This window comes from Ictalurus punctatus, chromosome 17 (genome assembly GCF_001660625.3).
Source record: "Ictalurus punctatus breed USDA103 chromosome 17, Coco_2.0, whole genome shotgun sequence".
NCBI lineage: Eukaryota > Metazoa > Chordata > Actinopteri > Siluriformes > Ictaluridae > Ictalurus > Ictalurus punctatus.
The window spans coordinates 10,498,395-10,517,116 of record NC_030432.2 but is presented as its reverse complement, the minus strand read 5'-3'; the positions used below and the strand labels follow the sequence as shown (position 1 = coordinate 10,517,116).

General features: G+C 39.5%; 1 protein-coding gene across 3 annotated transcripts; it reads left to right on the top strand.

Annotated features, from left to right (window-relative positions):
* Positions 1–3,553: 3,553 nt before the first annotated feature.
* pipox (pipecolic acid oxidase) lies at positions 3,554–15,418 on the top strand. 3 transcript variants are annotated; one of them, XM_017491722.3, is made up of 9 exons: positions 3,554–3,725; positions 3,926–4,074; positions 5,227–5,286; positions 5,641–5,854; positions 8,188–8,370; positions 9,118–9,270; positions 9,881–10,030; positions 13,458–13,533; positions 15,142–15,418. In XM_017491722.3, exons 1-9 carry the CDS (start codon positions 3,627–3,629, stop codon positions 15,261–15,263), a joined length of 1,206 nt encoding a protein of 401 aa, XP_017347211.1. In that variant the 5' UTR covers positions 3,554–3,626; the 3' UTR covers positions 15,264–15,418. The 3 variants fall into 3 exon arrangements, with proteins under 3 accessions (XP_017347211.1, XP_017347212.1, XP_017347213.1); XM_017491724.3 differs by having other exon boundaries at positions 3,719–3,827; XM_017491723.3 differs by lacking the exon at positions 5,227–5,286.
* The last annotated feature ends 3,304 nt before the right edge of the window (positions 15,419–18,722 follow it).

Below are 18,722 nucleotides of genomic sequence, written 5' to 3'. Positions count from 1 at the left end.
CAAAAACTTATTGATGTCATTCCAAAGCAGCGTTCATGCGAACGCCTGACACTGCAGTTTATACTTGGCTTAACAGCGTAGCGGTGCTCCTTTAAAAAGCCTAAGAGATGTGTGATACATCATGTCACCTTTGTCTGTGAGGAGGCTCAGTGTTTTAAAGGAAAACACTTTCACAGGCTGCAGATGTTAAACCTCATACATGAACACCATCTTATTTTATTTGCTATGTTCTGGGGCAGCACTGGGTCTTATCAGCACCTTTATGTTCAAGGGTGTCATTATAACACAGCCAAACATTTTAGTCGATTAAAGAGCCTGTTTTCAATTAAACGCCCACTCTTTAGTTATAAAATGATATGCCACAATTGGCCAACTTTCAGAAAACTCGAAAAAGCTGCCATATCTCTGAGAGGTCATAGGTATGAAGCTGAAGAGATCCATCCTAGCGAGAGGATGTGGGCGATCAAGTCTAATTGGAAAGTGGAATCAACAGGATTGCTTGAGAGACTTCATGTAGAGGCTGAAGCGTGTGAACTATAGCTTTAGCAGCAAGAAAAATAATGGCATCCTACAGAGATGATTTTATACCTGCAGACTGTAGCTGAGAATTTTCCTAAAGAACCGAAAGCTATTTGTCCAATACAGGGAAAATGTGTTAGAAAAGGTCCTGTTGAGAAAAAAAGGGTGAATACAAAAGAGATGTTTGAATATGATTTAAATAATTAAACCATGCTATAAATCATTATTCAAAAGACAACAGAACACATAAAAAAGACCCAACATGACATTTAATCATGGAGTTCAATTTACAGACATAATTATTCTGCACATTCAGGTGTGTTTGACATCGTTCATCATATTGTCTATCAGCTGCAAGATGATGTTTGAAGATATGATGTTGTTGTTTTTGTAGAAGTGTGCCAATGGGGAGGATCACACTTTATCTGTCTATGACAGGCCCGGACAGCAGGGAACATGACCAACTGACCCTCTCTACACCATCCTATCACTGGGAACCATCTGTTTAGCCAAATGGCACGAAACTCCACAGTACACACAGAGAAGCCTGGGTTTTAGCCTTTATAAAGACGCCTGCCAGACACAGCCCTCTCTCCTATTCTTTCAATCCCCTCTTCTCTTCCTTTATCCTCTAGAAATCCCTCCATCAATGTTCCAATATAAACCAAAGAAAAACAGGGATGAAAACATCAGAAATTGTCCGAGTAGCGACAGCAGCCTTCACAATGACTAGTATCATAATCTATAAAACATACTGAAGCTTTCATTGTAAAACAGCACAGAACCTAGAATCTTCTAGGGTTTAAGATGAGACAGGGGCAATGAGAAAGTAAGTAAAATGCTGAAAGACCATTTAGATCTGGTAGGTTAAAAGAGCACTGTCTCCTGGTGATATTTCTTTAAATCCACAAATAATTCTTGGCATGGAAATTAACCAGACAAAAGCTGTGATTTCATCATGTAGTTTTATAGTTTCAATGGTATAATATGTGCTTGTGAACAAAATAGAACGGTATATAGTATTTATACTCTATGATTATACATGCTGCTATTACCAGACCCTCAGGATTAATGAGTTTCTGCTGGTAATCGCCTGACTAAATGCCTCAACGAGTAATGAATGACATATTCCAAAACCACATACTATAGATTATATACTGCCACAAATACTACACTACCGGTTAAAAGTTTAGACACACTCGTTCTTCAAACCCCCCCCCACCAAAATGTATTCTTGGCAGTTTCTCGACCAATTTCTTGAGGAATTTCCCTGAGATGCTTTTTAAACAGTATTAAAGGAGTTCACACCTACGCTGGACTCTTATTGGCTGCTTTTCTGAATATTTTGCTCAAAGTCGTCTGTTTAAAAAATATTATTTTGTAAATAAAATATCAGTCTTCTAATGAAAGAAATGAATATGTTGGCATGATCATATTTTTGTCTACAACACTGATTTAAAAAATTTAATCACACACCTTCAGATCAAAAGATTTTTAAGATCATGAGAAACTTTTCGGTCAAGTGTCTCCAAACTTTTAGTGTGCATCACCATTTTTACATAAGTACATAATGTTTGAGCAAATAAACAATTTGGTCATCGTTGCATGCTACATTTATCAATACTGGTTCATTTTTACTGTATTAAGATATTCTAGTGTACATATGATACATGCAATTGGCAGCCTGGCAGCATGTTTTGAGATATGGTTGGAGATCTGGGAAAACCTGTCAGAAGTTTTCACCAAATTAAAGTTGTATTGCCAATAATATGTAAAAAGCATAATGAACTTTCTTTTACTTTCACACTATCCGTTGTTACCCAGATGAGGACGGGTTCCCTTCTGAATTTGGTTCCTCTCAAGGTTTCTTCCTCATAGCATCTTAGGGAGTTTTTCGTCACCACCGGGTTGCTCAAAGGGATAAATCCGTATACCATGAATCTGTATCCCATGTTTAAATGTTTCTGTAAAGCTGCTTTGAGACAATGTCCACTGTAAAATTGCTATACAAATAAAATTGCATTGAATTGAATAATATACTTTCAGTTAAAAATCCCTTAAATATACACTCACTGAGCACTTTATTAGGAACACCTTTACACATTCATGCAATTATCAAATCAGCCAATCATGTGGCAGCAATGCAACGCATAAAATCATGCCGATGCAGGCCATTGGCTTCGGGTAATGTTCACATCAACCATCAGAATGGGGGAAAAAATGTGATTTTGACTGTGGCATGATTGTTGGTTCCAGACTGGGCTGGTTTAAGTATTTCTATAAGTGCTAATTTCCTGGGATTTTCACACACAACAGTCTCTAGAGCTTGCTCAGAATGGTGCAAGAAACAAAAAACACCCAGTAAGCAGCAGTTCTGCGGTCGGAAATGCCTTGTTGATGAGAGAGGTAAAAGGAGATTGACCAGAATGGTTGAAGGGTCAATTATATTTAGATTTGTATTCTACAGTCTATTATATTTCATTACATCTACTGTATTTTATTATTTTACTACATCCTTATTTTATCATGTGTGTATATCCATAGTCATTGTTGGTCTGTTGGTTATTGCACCGTGGGACGAGGAACTAAGGAAAAAAATTTCACTACATTACATCACACTTATGTAATATGTATGTGACAAATAAAGAACCTTGAGCAAGTTCTCCCCCTTGAGTCTTCCACATGTGTGTTGTGCATTAAAAATGGCTTGGGAAGATTTTTTATAGTGCCTATCTCCTTAAGCAAAGTCCAGGGCCCTCATTTATTAGCATACACACGAATCTTAAACAGATGTAGGATCAGGATGTGTAGGATTTATTAAATACAAACATTTGATTAGATTTGTGCATATATTTACACACAGCTTTCACTGAGCATGCGCAAAGAACTTAGTGGTGAAAATCAACGAGTCTGCTGAGGGGCTTGCTAAATCACTCTGCATACATTTCTCACAGTGTAACTCATTTATACAGCAAGTCCCCTTTAAACAGTGCTGAGTGGGTGTGTCTTACAGCGTGCCAGCAGTGATTATGTAAGTGTAAAGTGAGAACTTTGGTCTGTACTCGAAGTACACTGCAGCACATTTTAAACAGCATTTCTTTTTCAACATGGCATACGAGTGTATAGTTATAGGAGCGGGGATTCAGGGCTCGTTGACCGCCTACCACCTCGCCAAAAATAACAAGAAAACTCTACTGCTGGAGCAAGTTGGTGATATTTGTAGAAAAAGATAGAAGCATACTGTATCTGTAGCAGCTGAGCTCAGTTTGTTACAGAGTTATTTGCATTATAAGATCTGTTATTATGCTGTAGGTGTTTCACTCATTGAACTTGGTGCACTGCATTTGTGCTCCAGTCTTATAGAATCAGTGTGTTGAATAGGTGTGCTGTGTGTGTGTGTCCTCAGTTTGTCCAGCCACATTCCCGTGGGAGCTCTCATGGCCAGACACGCATCATCCGGAAAGCTTATGAACAAGACTTCTATACACACATGATGGAGGAGAGCTTTCAGCTGTGGACCCAGCTGGAAAAGGAGGCAGGAGTGATGCTTTACAGGTATGTGTGTGCGTGTGTGTGCCAGTGTATTAGGTACATTTAGATTATGCTTAAACAAATCACACAAGATATCACCTCATCTACTCCAACCATCACAGACTCACCACTGAAGTTATTTGGCTTCTCAAGGAGAAGTCCTTTTATTTGTCACAAATACATTACAGCATAGTGAAATAGCATATCCCAGCTTGTTAGGAAGCAGGGGTCAGAGCACAGGGTCAGCAATGATACAGCACCCCTGGAGGAGATATGGTGGCAGCTTGGCATTGCGGGGGCTTGAACCAGCAACCTTCTGGGCAGATTCTCAGAGTCATAACCATTGAGCCACCACTTCCCTCTATTCAAGCTGTGTGTCTGTGTGTGGCTCTGGTATAAGTGAACCATATACAGCTGTGTTGCTTGGGTTTTAGAACATTTAAAACATTCATGAGATACTTTACTAAACATACCATGCTTTTTAATCTACCTTGTAGAGGAACCATTATTCCAGCTGATTATTTTCCACATACTGTACAATTTTGCATTAAGGGCAACACATTGGTGCAGTAGGAAGCATAGCGTCTCCAGTTTGATACTGAGCTCAGGTGTGTATTTTCTCATGTTCCCCACATGGCTGTACGGAGGTTCCTCAGGGTTCTCTGGTTTCCTCCCACCTCTCAAAATCGTAGGAGGATTGTCTATTCCAAATTGCTGCTAAGTGTGAATGAGTGTGTGCATGGTGCCCTTTGATGGACTGACCTCCCATCAGGGTGTACCCACGTCTCACACCCAGTGTTACCAGGAGTCACAGCAGTCCTGAGCAAGATAAAGCAGTTACTCAAGATGAATGAATGAATAACGTTGTGTTAATTCACTAATACCCCTTTATTAGTGATATTTAATGCCCAATGGGCTGCTTTTCGTTGAATATTTGTTTAGACTATTCTTAACCCAGCAGTGAAGTCCCAGCAGTTCCCACTACAATGCCTTGTTAGTGTCACTGATGTGTGAGAAAGACCCACCACTCAAATCATACCAGTGCACTTGAACTAATATGTAATATGTAATATGTATGTAAACTAATGTAAATACTAGCTGTGGACAAGAAATATGCGAGATGTGGACAAATCCTTCGAGAAACTGTTTCGTTACAGTTCTCTGTTCAACATCCAGACTGGCTGCCTATACAGTATTGAAGAAGAGAATCCCTCGTGAGCGTAACAGCTGTAAAATGTGAGTAGCCTTTACATGCCAGTTATCTGTTAAAGAGACACAAGAGGTGTTGATGTATGCAGGCTATAAACACACAGCCAGCCTGTCACAATTCTCTTCCTGTGTACAGTCATAAAACTCAAGGTGTTGCACCTATAAACTTGAGCTGATGCATTATGGGAGTAGGTAGAAGTAGGCGTACTGTAAACCAATATTCATCGTTTTCTTTTCCTTTAAGCTTGTCTTTGTCTCTTCAGTCACTTCCTGACACATTCCAAATGGCCAATCTTGGCATTCCAGCTGTCTTGGATGTTAATAGTGATTCATTTACAAGCCTAAATGAAAAAGTTAACTACACTGTGCCATATGTTGTAGGCGTACTGGCCTGCTGCTGATGAGTCCAGAGAACGGAAAGAACTTCCAGCTCATTAAGAGCTCAATGCAGAGGAACAAGGTTCCCACTGTGGTGCTGGAGAGACTCGAGTTCAGCCAACACATCCCCAATGTGAACCTGACGAGTGGAGATGTTGCGATTGTGGAAACCACTGCCGGAGTTTTGTACGCAGACCGAGCACTCAGAGCAGCCCAGGTCAGCCACTTCTAAACCTCTTTCTGTAGGTCACTAGGTGACTATGGATATGTTTTTAAAGTAGTTATTAAAACTAGTATACTTTTAGAAGCTAGGAGGTCGTTGTTTCTAAGTTCAGACTTGAACCGTTGGGTTCATCAATTGATGTAGAACACGTCTGTTTATGTTTAACATATTCATTGCACTTTTTGAATTCTGAATTCAAACTTCAAGTTTAAATTTCTCAGCGTTTGCCTGTGTTATAGAAAGAGTTTAAGTATGGCTTGTCATTATAGCCTGTTCCTCTAAAATGTGAAAAAAAGATAAAGAGCACTTGTCATTTCATTTCATTAGAGTATGACAGATCAGCACAATGTTTCACAGGGAACTAAGCTTTGAGGAGAAAAGTTCTTCTAAGTGCACCATCAAGCACAAAGCAATTAGTCACTTTTATTTCAATAGCCAGACAGCTATTTTCTCCTCTGTGCATTTATTTTAAAAGATTTATCTTCTTTATAGGGTGCACATAAGGCACCAGACACCATTATTAACCTTGAATAAAATGACGTACATTTGCCATCATATTATAAGCCAGTGTCTTTTTTTTTTTTTTTTTTTTTAATGATCTGAGATGTATTTTTATGGCTGTGACCTCCCAGCATGTAACTGTACCACAGTCCTAAGCATGCACTATAGTTTTAAAGATAAGACAGCCATCATTAGTCAATGTAGCTGGTTCTGGCTTTTCTGTTATAGCACTCTAACCTTGCACACAGAAAATGTTCTCCAAGTCTCAGGCTGGTCTGACCTACACTGGATCATCAGAGTGCACTGGTAGGCTCCCTGATGGTACTGTCTAAAAGCAGTTCTTGCTTCTTGCTCATTAGTTGGCCTACACTTTCTAGTCCACCCAGCTGTCTTATCATCATTCTGCTCTGCACCCAGATCAAAGTACATCTGACAAGAAATATAACTTGTCCACACAGAGATTCTTTACTGATAGAAAAGCTTTACATACATGGAATATTTTTTTTTTACTACCAGAATTATTGGTATCTATCATGAAAACAAACAAAAATGACCATATAAAATGAATAACACATACACAGTGATATTTCAAGTTTAATCATATGAGTGGTGCTTATTATATTTTAACAAAATATTTTCTCAAACACTTCATGTTTTATTAAGTTATACAGTCGTCGTCATTTCAAAAAATGCGTTTTGAAATGATCAGCATTTCAATGGTTAATATTCTGTAAGGTCTCCCCTGGAGAGAATAATAGCACTGAGCCTCTTCCTCTAATGCCAAAGAACCTTGCAGAACACTTGAGTGATCTTCATCTTGAACACTTCAAGCTCTGGTATACAGTGGGGGAAAAAAGTATTGAACATTTTTTTTAGTAAATATATTTCCAATGAGGCTATTCACATTAAATTTTCACCAGACAAGAAATCCACAAATATAAAGAATTCACAACATTAAAGTCCATAAATAAAGTTATGTGTAATAAAGTGGAATGACACAGGAAAAAAAATATTGAACATGCTAAGAAAAAGCAGTTCTCCAAAGCAAGGTAAGGCAAGGAACCAGCTGAAATCCATACGTAAATATACCCTCTATCTGTGCAAATTAATATCAGCTGGGTTATTATTGATGGTCTGTAAAAAGGCTTTTCATTACCAAGGTGTCATTCCCCTTTATTACACATAACTTCATTTATGGACATAAATATTTGGATTTCTTTATATGTGTAGATTTCTTGAGTTAATACCAAAGTCTGGTGAAAATTTAATGTGAATAGCCTCATTGGAAATATATTTACTGAAATAAATGATGACACGTTCAATACTTATTTCCTCCATTGTATTCTTAGGTTTGTAATGCAGGTTCAATTGGCCATTCAATTCAGATCGCACCCAGTTTAAACCTGGAGACTGAGGTGGTCATTGCAACATTGATTTTGTGTTTCTGCAATTATTTCTGTGCTGATTTGAATGCAAGATTTGGGTCACTGTGTTGCTGAATCTCTATGTGTAAATCTAAACCATTTGGAAAGCAGACTCTTTAGTAAAAGAACGATTTCATGATATCAACCATCACAACAGACCATTGACCAGCACCAGCCATAAAATAACACCAAAGTATCAAAGATTCAGTATCCATATTTTACAGTGAACACTGGTTCTGTCTTACTGTCTTACATTCAACAGTCTTCCCCATGGTGCAGAACAAAAGCACCAATAATTGTGCCAATAATTATGATTCCAATAATTATATTGTGATTGTATATGTCAGTTTATTTGTTATTGGTTTGTCCATTTTTAGGATTTTTTCCCCCTCTTCTTTCCAGATGGTGTTTCAGTCACATGGTGGTGTAATAAAAGATGGAGAGAAAGTGATTAATATTGAGCCGGGTGATTTAATCACAGTAACGACAGACTCTGGCACGTACCAAGCTAAGAATCTGGTAATAACAGCTGGTCCCTGGGCCAAAACACTTCTCTCCCACACTGGACTGCAGCTTCCACTGCAGGTACTGACTAAACCAGAGCTCTGCCTTGACAACTTCTCACTGAACCACAGGCAGACAACATCGTACATTCACTCACCTGCTCCATCTTTATCTGCCTTTAAAAATTCATATGGCAACAATCCTGTCCTGGAGTGAATGCTAGACTCTAGGTCACGATGCATTATCTGAAGGAAAATCATTTCCACCATAGTGCAGCAATGAAGTCAGAGGCTGAGAATTACACACAAGCCTTCAGAGCATGACTGGCATCACCCCAGGTCAGCCTGAAAAGTCAGCCACTGCTCAGAACAAACAAGCCAGGGTATTTCTCTTTCTGTGTCCCAGCCATGAGCCAGCAAGACTTATATTTAAACAATCCTCCATATGTCATACACCAAAACAGAGGCGATGGTGAGTCATTCGGTGTTGTTTAAGCTTGGAATTGGTCTCTGAATTGGACTTGCATTATTGAGTAAGGCAGGGACCTGAGAGGCTGCACCCAAGTAAGTGGGACTATGTGTGATGTCTGGATTTGTTCTAGGCTTTTATCATCTCTGAATGAGGAAGCAGGGTGGACAGTTCATTAAAGCGAGAACTTCTAAAATACTTATTACTTTTCTCAAGAAGTGATTTATATCAGTGTACATTCATTTAATTAAAACCATATTCCTGATGCTGCAGTAATAGGAGAACAGTACTCTTGATAATTGCTCTTGGATCAAAAACAGCTTCAACAACAAACCTTTCTCTGTCTGTATGTCTCGGCAGGTGCTAAGGATAAATGTGTGCTACTGGAAGGAGAAGGTTCCAGGCTCCTACAGCATCAGTAATCGCTTTCCCTGCTTCATCCAGATGCAGCCAAAAGAGTCAGAGCATGATATCTACGGCCTTCCATCCAATGAATATCCAGGACTGATGAAGGTGAGTGAAAGGAGCTGGGAATTTCTGCCCAGCTCATCGACGAGCATTTACAGCCCCTAGGACGCATCTCAAATGGTGTATTATACACTATATGCTGTGCAGTATGTACATGAGTATGTAGTCCTGTCTTAAATAAAACACTAACATTTTGCACCATATAGAAATGAAAAATTACTCTGAGGTATCACACATCACTGAGGTATCTAAGGTATCACACATCACTGAAAGGTGTCGAACATTAGGCCATTTCTTAGACCGATCCACAAATCCATGGCGTTTTCTCTATTCATTAAAACACGCTGGATTAAAAAGCAACAGTCGGCCCTCTCCTTTAATCCGTCTTCTCCTGCTCATGGACCCTGTTTCGCAGCAACCTCAGTGGGAGTTCTCTGGCTCATCATGCTCAACATGCATGACACAGATGGATGAGTCATGTTAGATGTATCTTCGCTCCAGCCACCAGAGCCTGGATTTGTCTGCCTATCAGCTCCTCTGAGTAAACTAGAAATGATGTAATATGGAGCTGTACTGCTGTACTCAGGTTCCAGATGGAGCTGTTGGGGGTCTTTTTCTTGTTATAAAACTTACAAGTCATGTGTGTCATGTTCAGATTTGCTGCCACACGGGATGTGAGACGGAGCCGGATGAGAGAGACAGACAGACAGATAGACAGGATGTTGATGTTTTGTCCAGTTACATCAGCCGCTGCTTGCCTGGCATCGTGCCTGTGCCTGCTGTTGTGGAGAGCTGTATGTACACGGTGAGTTACTGATCTTTACACACATATACTCTACATAGTCCAGTCCACTGAGTGTTAAAGCCTAAGTAAAAGCAGACTGGCAGATGGATACACTTATTACTTTATAGCAGGGCTAATGACTCGAATTTGCCAACCAGATGGTACAATAGAAAGTATACAGTTATTTTAAGCTAAAGATAACGCACAGGCAAGGCTCACTATATTGCATAGGACCCATTGGGCATGCATGTAAAGGAGAAGCTTTAAACGACTCCAAGGGCTGGTTTCACAAAGCAGGATTTATTGGTTATATTTAAGCTTGGTTTGATTTTACCCTGGATTTCCTCTATCAAGCTGTGCTGACTTACAGTATACTACACAGCTGACATGTTCAGGATCAGAGAGTGTAAACAGCTAGACAGCTATCAGAAAAATCACACATTTTTCCCAGATGTAGGTTACTAAGCGCACACAGTGTAAATAGTTTCACCATTCTTTAAAAATGGATTTACTGTATGCGTATAAAATGTGAAAAGGTCACTTGTAGATTTTAGGAGTCATATGGATTTCCCCGATTATTTTTAATGTCAGAGATATAGAATTTCCACTGAGGGAATATTTTATCTTTGCTGTATTTTAGAGCATGATATTGCAAATAACACTCACCATTAGCCTCTCACTGTTCCACTATCTAAAAGGGTTTTCTCAGCAAACCTACAGCTTGCTAAGCCCATTACAATTTTTTTTTGTACTTGGTTTAAATACGACAGCCATCTTTGTGTCATGTCACACAACAAATTTTGGTTATACAGCTGTTTACGGACAACTCAATATCTCAGCTCAGGATGGTCCGAGCTCCTTGGAACAAAAACTGATCTCTAGAGCACATTACAAGGTACATAGGAATATATAAACATTTTGCACAGTCATGTTCCTTAGACTTAAAACTTAAGCCCAAATGTAATGGCCAAGATTGCTCACAGTTCCACATTTAGGGTCAATTTATAATGGGAAGGGTTCGAGTTCAGTCTTCATTTTTAGGGGGTACCTAGGTAAGTATAGTGTGCATGTAGACCATTTCAGGTTTGTGATTTCTCTCTTTTTTATGGGGGCCAGAAAGTGCAATTTAAAAAAAAAATCCCTCACTTTCATGTTGAATATCTCTGGTGTGGGACCAGATACAAACCTGAAATTTTCACAGAAATAAGTGCTCTGTAGTAGCATTCTACTGTAAAAAATTGTGAGTTTGAGGTTGGAGGTAAACTCTGCAGGACAGTGGATATTGTGGGCCAGATTTGAAAAACCAGCCTCAAGCAACCAACTTTGCAATTATTGACCACTTGAGATGGAATGACCCCAATAATAAATTAACAGATGCTTAAAAGAGATTGATATACGATGTTAGTGCTATAGATTGCACTCACATTCCAGCCATCAGTTCTGAGGCTATTCATGACTTGACCATTTGCCTAATACAACCTATTCAGTAATCTATACATAATAGGTAGGGATATTATAGTTATTCATTGAACATGTGCATTTTCCCCCATTATATCTGCAATTTACCTACCTGAAGTTACATATCGTACACTTACGAGGTACATCATATCAGCCATGACCACCCAGATGGCAAAGACAACAACCAACATTACTGCCTAATTTTTTCATGGTAAAAAAGGAACTTGTATCACTAAAATGTTTATTACATCTCTCTTTGCAGGACAGAGACAAAAACAATACAATACAAGACCTTATTTAGAGAGAGATAAATATGTACCTTTTCTATTATTATTTCAACATTTCTAGCTCCCCAATTAAAGTTTTTTTTTCACGTTTTTTTTCTAGAAAAGCTATAAAGGAGGTCCTTTGACAGTTTCGAAAGAATGGAACTCACTGTTCCTCCACATTATTATCTTTCCCCAACAGCCAAATACAGCAGTACATTAATTACATGAAAGCTTGTATTTCTTGTACACTGCTTGCTTTGATACACCTCTATGCTTGGGCTTCATAACTGTTTGTGCTGGTTTCAAAAAGAACACACAAATTTCCTTACCTGGACAGTATATGAGAAATACACTCAGTCCTATTTACTAGCATTTCTTTTATACAGCATATACACATACTTTTTTTATCAAAGTATTATTAGTATTATTTAGGGCATCCCACCACGGTAAACTACTCACTATTAGACAAAGCCCACTGCTAGAGTTTTTTCTGGCACTGGTGGTCTCATTATTTATTTATTTTTCAATTTGCTACAAGCTGTCTCTCTTTTTTATGTTAGACATCAAATTAAGATATAGAACAGTAAAACAGCAATGTAAACTGCTGGTGTTGCAACTACAGAATAATTATAACTAGACAGTTTAGTCTATACAAGCCATGAGTTGAGCCATTGAATGCATATTGCATATTATAGTAAGTGAATCTAAAATATCATCCATCCATCCATTTTTTAAACCGGCTATCCTACACAGGGTCGCACAGAGCCCCTAACAGGGAACTCAGGGCACAAGGCAGGGGACACCCTGGACAGGGTGCCAGCCCAACGCAAGGCACAATCACATACACATTCCCACACTACAGACAATTTGGAATTGGCAATTAGCCTACAACAGATGTTTTTGAACTTTAGTACCCGGAAGAAACCCCCAAAGTACAGGGAGAACATGCACACTCTGTGCAAACAGGGCGGAGGCATGATTAAAAAATGTTGCTTTTTGCTGGGATTTGCTGTATGTGCTTCACATTTATATAGTAGGATTTCTTGTTTTGCCACAGAAAAGTCTCACACAGTTGGCTGCACTAGGACTAATCATTGCCCGATTGTCTAAAGCTGGATTGCAGTTGTTAACAAACACTGTGAGAGTTCACTATGATTGAATTTGTTAAGCAAGAATTTAGTCAGGATCGCAGCTATGTTAAACACGCTTCATGATACACGCCTCCTGTACCTGGGGTGTAATGGAAAATGAATATAAAGAGTTCTTTGTTTAGTAAAATAATAAACCTTTACAATAACAAAAAAAGACAGTAAACAGTTTATAGGATTGTATCTGAAAAAATGATGGGAAAATACACCTGAAATCCATGATAGCTTTAAATATTAGTTTCATGGTAGGCTTGTGCACACACTGTAATATGCATTTAAAACATATGCATGTTAAAATAAACGAATAGTGACTTCCCATTGTGGGCATCTCTCCCCTTTTGATCACACGTGGGTTGTCCTCATTTTGTGTAACGTTTACATAAGGAAGTAGTTTAGTGAAACTCGGATTTTCTCAACTTCTGAAAAGTGAAATTCTTTTAAAAGCTGAATTCTATTCTGATCTCTTTGCTTCGAGTGTTGCTCATTAAAAGCATTCAGTGAAGTATGTAGTGAATCTTTCTCTGTGAAGAGTGCTATTATTATATAATTCTCTCTGTTTACCTGATCTCTTAGGTCACACCTGACAAGCATTTTGTCCTGGACCGCCACCCAACCTACAGCAACATTGTGATTGGAGCTGGGTTCTCAGGTCAGCAGTAATAAACCTCTCACTCCCATGTCTGAGTGCCACACAATACACACACACACACACACACACACACACACAAACTTGTAAAATGTTGGCTTAGTTTTTAATGAGGGACTGAGCTGGGGCAGCAATGAAGGACGGTGAATGGATCCCCCAGTGCACATGCCTTTTATCCTCTAATTAAAGATGCTTGTGGCTCGCTGGGCCGCTGCATGCTTCCATAGCTGCCTCTCTGGGACCAAAGGGTTCTCCTGGCATTCAATCCATCTGTTCCTATTGTCTCGTCCTTTAACTAATTACGAGGCTAATTAATTTCCGTTCAGACCATCGACTGAAAGGACACTTCTAGTACAGTTTCATTTTAAAGGCTTCAGGAAAGAAGTGGCATAAAAGCATCTATTGGGCTATACTGGGGAAAGCTATTCATTTTGTATTTCATTTCTGTATTGTTCTCAGATAGAGGGACCATTGGAGTGAGGATTGTGGGATTGCTTCTCCAGCACATACCCCATTAATGATTTATGGCATTTATTCTTTCTCTATCCTCAATTCAACATTAGGCCTATGATTGGAACTGAGAAATTCCTGTTATCAACCTTCCACTCCTCTTTTTTTCTCTATTGTGTACTGTAATAACTGCATTTGCCCTCTCTGCTTCTCCTACACACTGCTGTTTTCGTTGGCTGCTGTGTGTGTGTCTCGTTGGCTGAAAATCTCAAAGCATGCAATGATTTGACTCCAATTCTGAGGCTGTTTTGAAGGAACAACCTTCTATTGTCCACTATGCGCTTAACATAAAAGCTGCTACGCCGGAGCAAGGGCTGCGCGGTTGCCATGGCTACCCTGTCACATAATCATCACACAGGGCTGTTTGACAGAAACTCGGCCACTCAGCTATCAGAACTTCAAAAGCCTCATTCTGAAAGCACTGCATTTCAGAACATCTTTTATTTATATATTTATATATATATTATATATATATATATATATATATATATATATATATATATATATATATATATATATATATATATATATATTGTAACTCTAATTTATACATCACTGTCTGACAATTTATGTGCATAATGACATTCTCCTTGCAAGATGAGAATCTTGTCGAGATCCATGCATCCACTCTCTATAACGCTTATCCTACTGGGTCGCAGGGAAACTGGAGCCTATCCCAGGGAGCATGGGGAACAAGGCAGGGTACACCCTGGACAGGCTGCCAGTCCATCACAGGGCACAATCACATACACATTCACACACCCATTCATACTCTATGGACACTTTGGACATGCTAATCATCCTACCATGCATATCTTTGGACTGGGGGAGGAAACCGGAGTACCCGGAGGAAACCCCCCCGTAGCACGGGGAGAACATACAAACTCCGCACAGCCCACAGGGCAGCGGTGGGAATCGAACCCCCGACCCTGGAGGGAGGTTGTGAGGCAAGCGTGCTAACCCCTAAGCCACCGTGCACCCCTGTCCAGATCCTTGTGTACTTCATTTTTTTCTGAAGCCCCACTTACACTACACATAATGGTCGGTATATTTTCTACAGAGTGTGTCACCTGTACAAAAATCTGATTTGTATCTCCACAGGCCACGGCTTTAAGTTTGGTCCAATTGTAGGCAAGGTGCTGTGTGAGCTGAGCATGGGCCAGAATCCTTCCTATGACCTTTCACCTTTCAGCATCCAGCGCTTCCAGGGCAGCCCCAAATGAGATCAACAAGATGAAACTATGATATGTAGCAGAATATATAAGAATACATTTTTAGTAATGCAAGACACAATGCTGATTTGTCATGAAAATTTCAATGAAAATGCTTGTATCTCTACAATAGATAATTTCAATGAAATATACATAACCAAATGATGCATCTATAATATCCCTTGTTTGATGTCTCACTGCTCCCTAAGCTGAAATTCTCTAAAAGGAAAGCAACAGTACACGATAAGCTGCAGGAAAACCAACATAGCATGGACAAATATGAGTTCAAATTGATCAGACTAAACATGACCTTCATGAATATGTATACTTTTATACAAACATAATGGTCTTCCATTAAATAATTTTCAAAGCTGCTTCAGTGGGAGTCATCGGAGCCATTAGCTTCCTCTAATTAGATGCACAATACCAAATGTTTTCATCTTTCCTTCAACTTAAAGCACATATTTATTTTATGCATTATTTACTCCTCTATACCCAAGCAATGTTCCCAACTGAATACAAATCAAATTGTTTGTTTAAAAAAAAAAAAAGAGAGAGACATCAGCCATTGAGCAATTTGCCTCTAAGGAGCCAGGCTGCATGTTGTTTTGCCGCCTGTAACTATTTCACCCTGTAAACATGTTAATCACTAATCAGGTGGACCGTTACTATAGCTGTTCACCACCATCAGTAGGAATGAGAAAATTATACAGCGTGACAGCAGGAGAGCCGGAGCCCATTCATCCTTGGGGCTAGGAGTAAGAGCATATTGATTGTGTTAGATTATTAATGGCTGCATTAAATTGCCATCAAGCATGCATAGGCTAATATTTACCTCAGCAGATGAGGGCTTGATGATGGTGTGAGCTTTTGAACAATGCACAAGCAGAGAGAGGACAAGCGAATGTGGGCTCAGAAGCTGCTCCAGGCAGCACTCAAAGCTCGCAGGAACCTGGCTCCATGTCAGAGTCTTAATAAATAATCTTAACAGCTGGTGTGTGTAAGACTACACAAGGATTCGGGATTTCAGCTTCAGACTGTACAGGTAAGCTATTTATATTCAGAATGCCTCTAGATGGAGGTACTTACAGGGATACTAGTGTGTCTTATAGAAAAAGAGAAAAAGATCAAGCTTGGTCATGTGAGGTTTTATGCTGAGAGTCTGAGCGCTTTTGTTCTCAAGGAGGATAACGCAAAGGAGCAAAGGTGTGTTTTGTTATTGTTTAAGGGCTATAGTAGGCACATCAGGAGAAAACTGGAACAATACAAAAGCAAGCATTAGACTGAATCACTGAATTAGTGAATTTCATTAAAGTACCTGGGAAAACTACACAGGTTTCTGCTTTTGCCACTGGAAAATTATAGAGATTATATAGAATGAATTCAAACAAATTATCATCCTTTTAAAGTAATTGTATTTGTATTGTATGAATCCATCTATTTTCCATACTGCTTATCCTACACAGGGTTTCAGGGGAGCCTGGAGCCGATAACAGGCTGAAGGCAGGGGACACCCTGGACAGGGCACAATCTCACAAACATTCACACACTACAGACAATTTGGAATTGCCAATCAACCTACAACGAATGTCTGTGGACTGGGTGAGGAAACCCCCAAAGCATAAGGAAAACATTCAAGCTCCACGCACACACAGGGCGGAGGTTGGAGTCAAACCCCCTACCAGAAAGGTGCAAGGTAACAGTGCCCCCCTTACTTGTTCAGTTTCTCTCAAAAATACCTATTAGTCATCCATCTCCATAGGGAAAAAACCAACACGCATTCAACACAAAAGAGACAAGTGGTTGTTGACCTGCACAAGTCAGGTAATTAAATCGTATACGCAAATACATACATAGGAGCAAATACCATTAAATTCAAATCCCACCATTTCAGAGCTGCAGTCTGTCTTATTCTTGCTGTAGTCATGTTTTTAATATCAACATAGACCTTTCCTGAGAGCAACCCAACATCTTTCATGTTGGCAGTACTCTTAAGTGCACACTAATGTACTTGTAGATCCTCACCATTTCTATGGGCTCTTGATCAATAGTGCCAGTAGGCAGAAGGGGCTTGATCCTGCTAAAATCCACCAGTATCCCCATTTCTACTTATAGTGAACTACACATGAACACCACTCCTCACAGTCCTTCTCCAAATCCCATTATTCATCCTTCTGCCCACTCTTGATCCATAACACCACCACAGGCATGGCAGGAGAGTGCTTCTGCAAATGGCATGACTCAGAAATGTACTGAAGTACACTGAGTGAACGAACTGGAAGGGAGACTGTGGACATCTTGTGTTGCCCATTGCCCTAAAGATGTGGTTTGACTACAAATGGCCTTTGTCACGTTTTAATAAGTGATTAATACATGTATTTATTTATTTTAAAAGTCATAAATTGTCTTGGCATTAGACAATGACAATTGTCATTGTCTTTGTCTTTTATATTAGGGCATAACCCAGAGATTAATACAGTACTACACTATGTACTAAGTACAAGGGGATTAACTGAATATTCTACATATTATATATCATATTAATATTCTACAGCAGAAACTAATTCACTAGGGGTTTTCTCACCTCTGTTTCAATACAGAAAATAACTCCAACTGAAGCTGTCTCTTTACATACTGTAACTAAACACCCATAGGACATGGGAAACAGAGGGTAAACAAAGTATGGATGAGTATTAGATTAGCCAAACTAAACTCCTTCTTGAGCCAAAGCACAGAACATGTACCTCTAAAATACTGCAGTCCAGCACTGTAAAGATATTCACGAGGCCATTCTAACTATGAGCAAACTCCATACATCATATTACACTGCATACTTCCTTAATTTCTGGGGTTTTCGACTCTCATGTGCATGCAATGGTATAATAGAAGGTGGAATCTGTACGCCATCAATTCCGCCAAATTAATCTACACGAGCCCATGCAGCCTCGAGGAACAGATGTTAGCAGCAGTCATCCAAGCTCACTGACTCCTCCAGATCCTCAGTGTTGGCAGCGATAAGAGCTTTGAGTAGAGTCTGCTTCTTGCCCTGATGAGGCCAGACATGGTGAGTCCTGTAGAGCTCAGAGAGAGGAGGATGATATAGAGGGGCATTTAGGGTGAGAGCAGGGTGATTTGGTTCAGCAGTGGGACTGGAACTCATCAACCAGAACAGAGCACAGTGACAGTTTCAGTGAAGGTCAGAATGTAAAGGTCATCTGTCAAAACCCTGGAGAAATTGGCATTATTGTCTAGTACTGCTGAACTTGGTGATGTGAAATAGGCCTGTCTGTGGAATTGACAGTTTATGGATTAGAAAATGTTCACAGTATCTGGGGAGGAATTTAAGGAGTAAAAGGTAAGACTATAAATAAAACCAACCCACTAAGCTTGTTATATGTAGGAAAGCACTCAGATTCCTCAATTTAATGTAACATAAGAAAAACGCGGGTCATGTCATATCTAACATCAGGC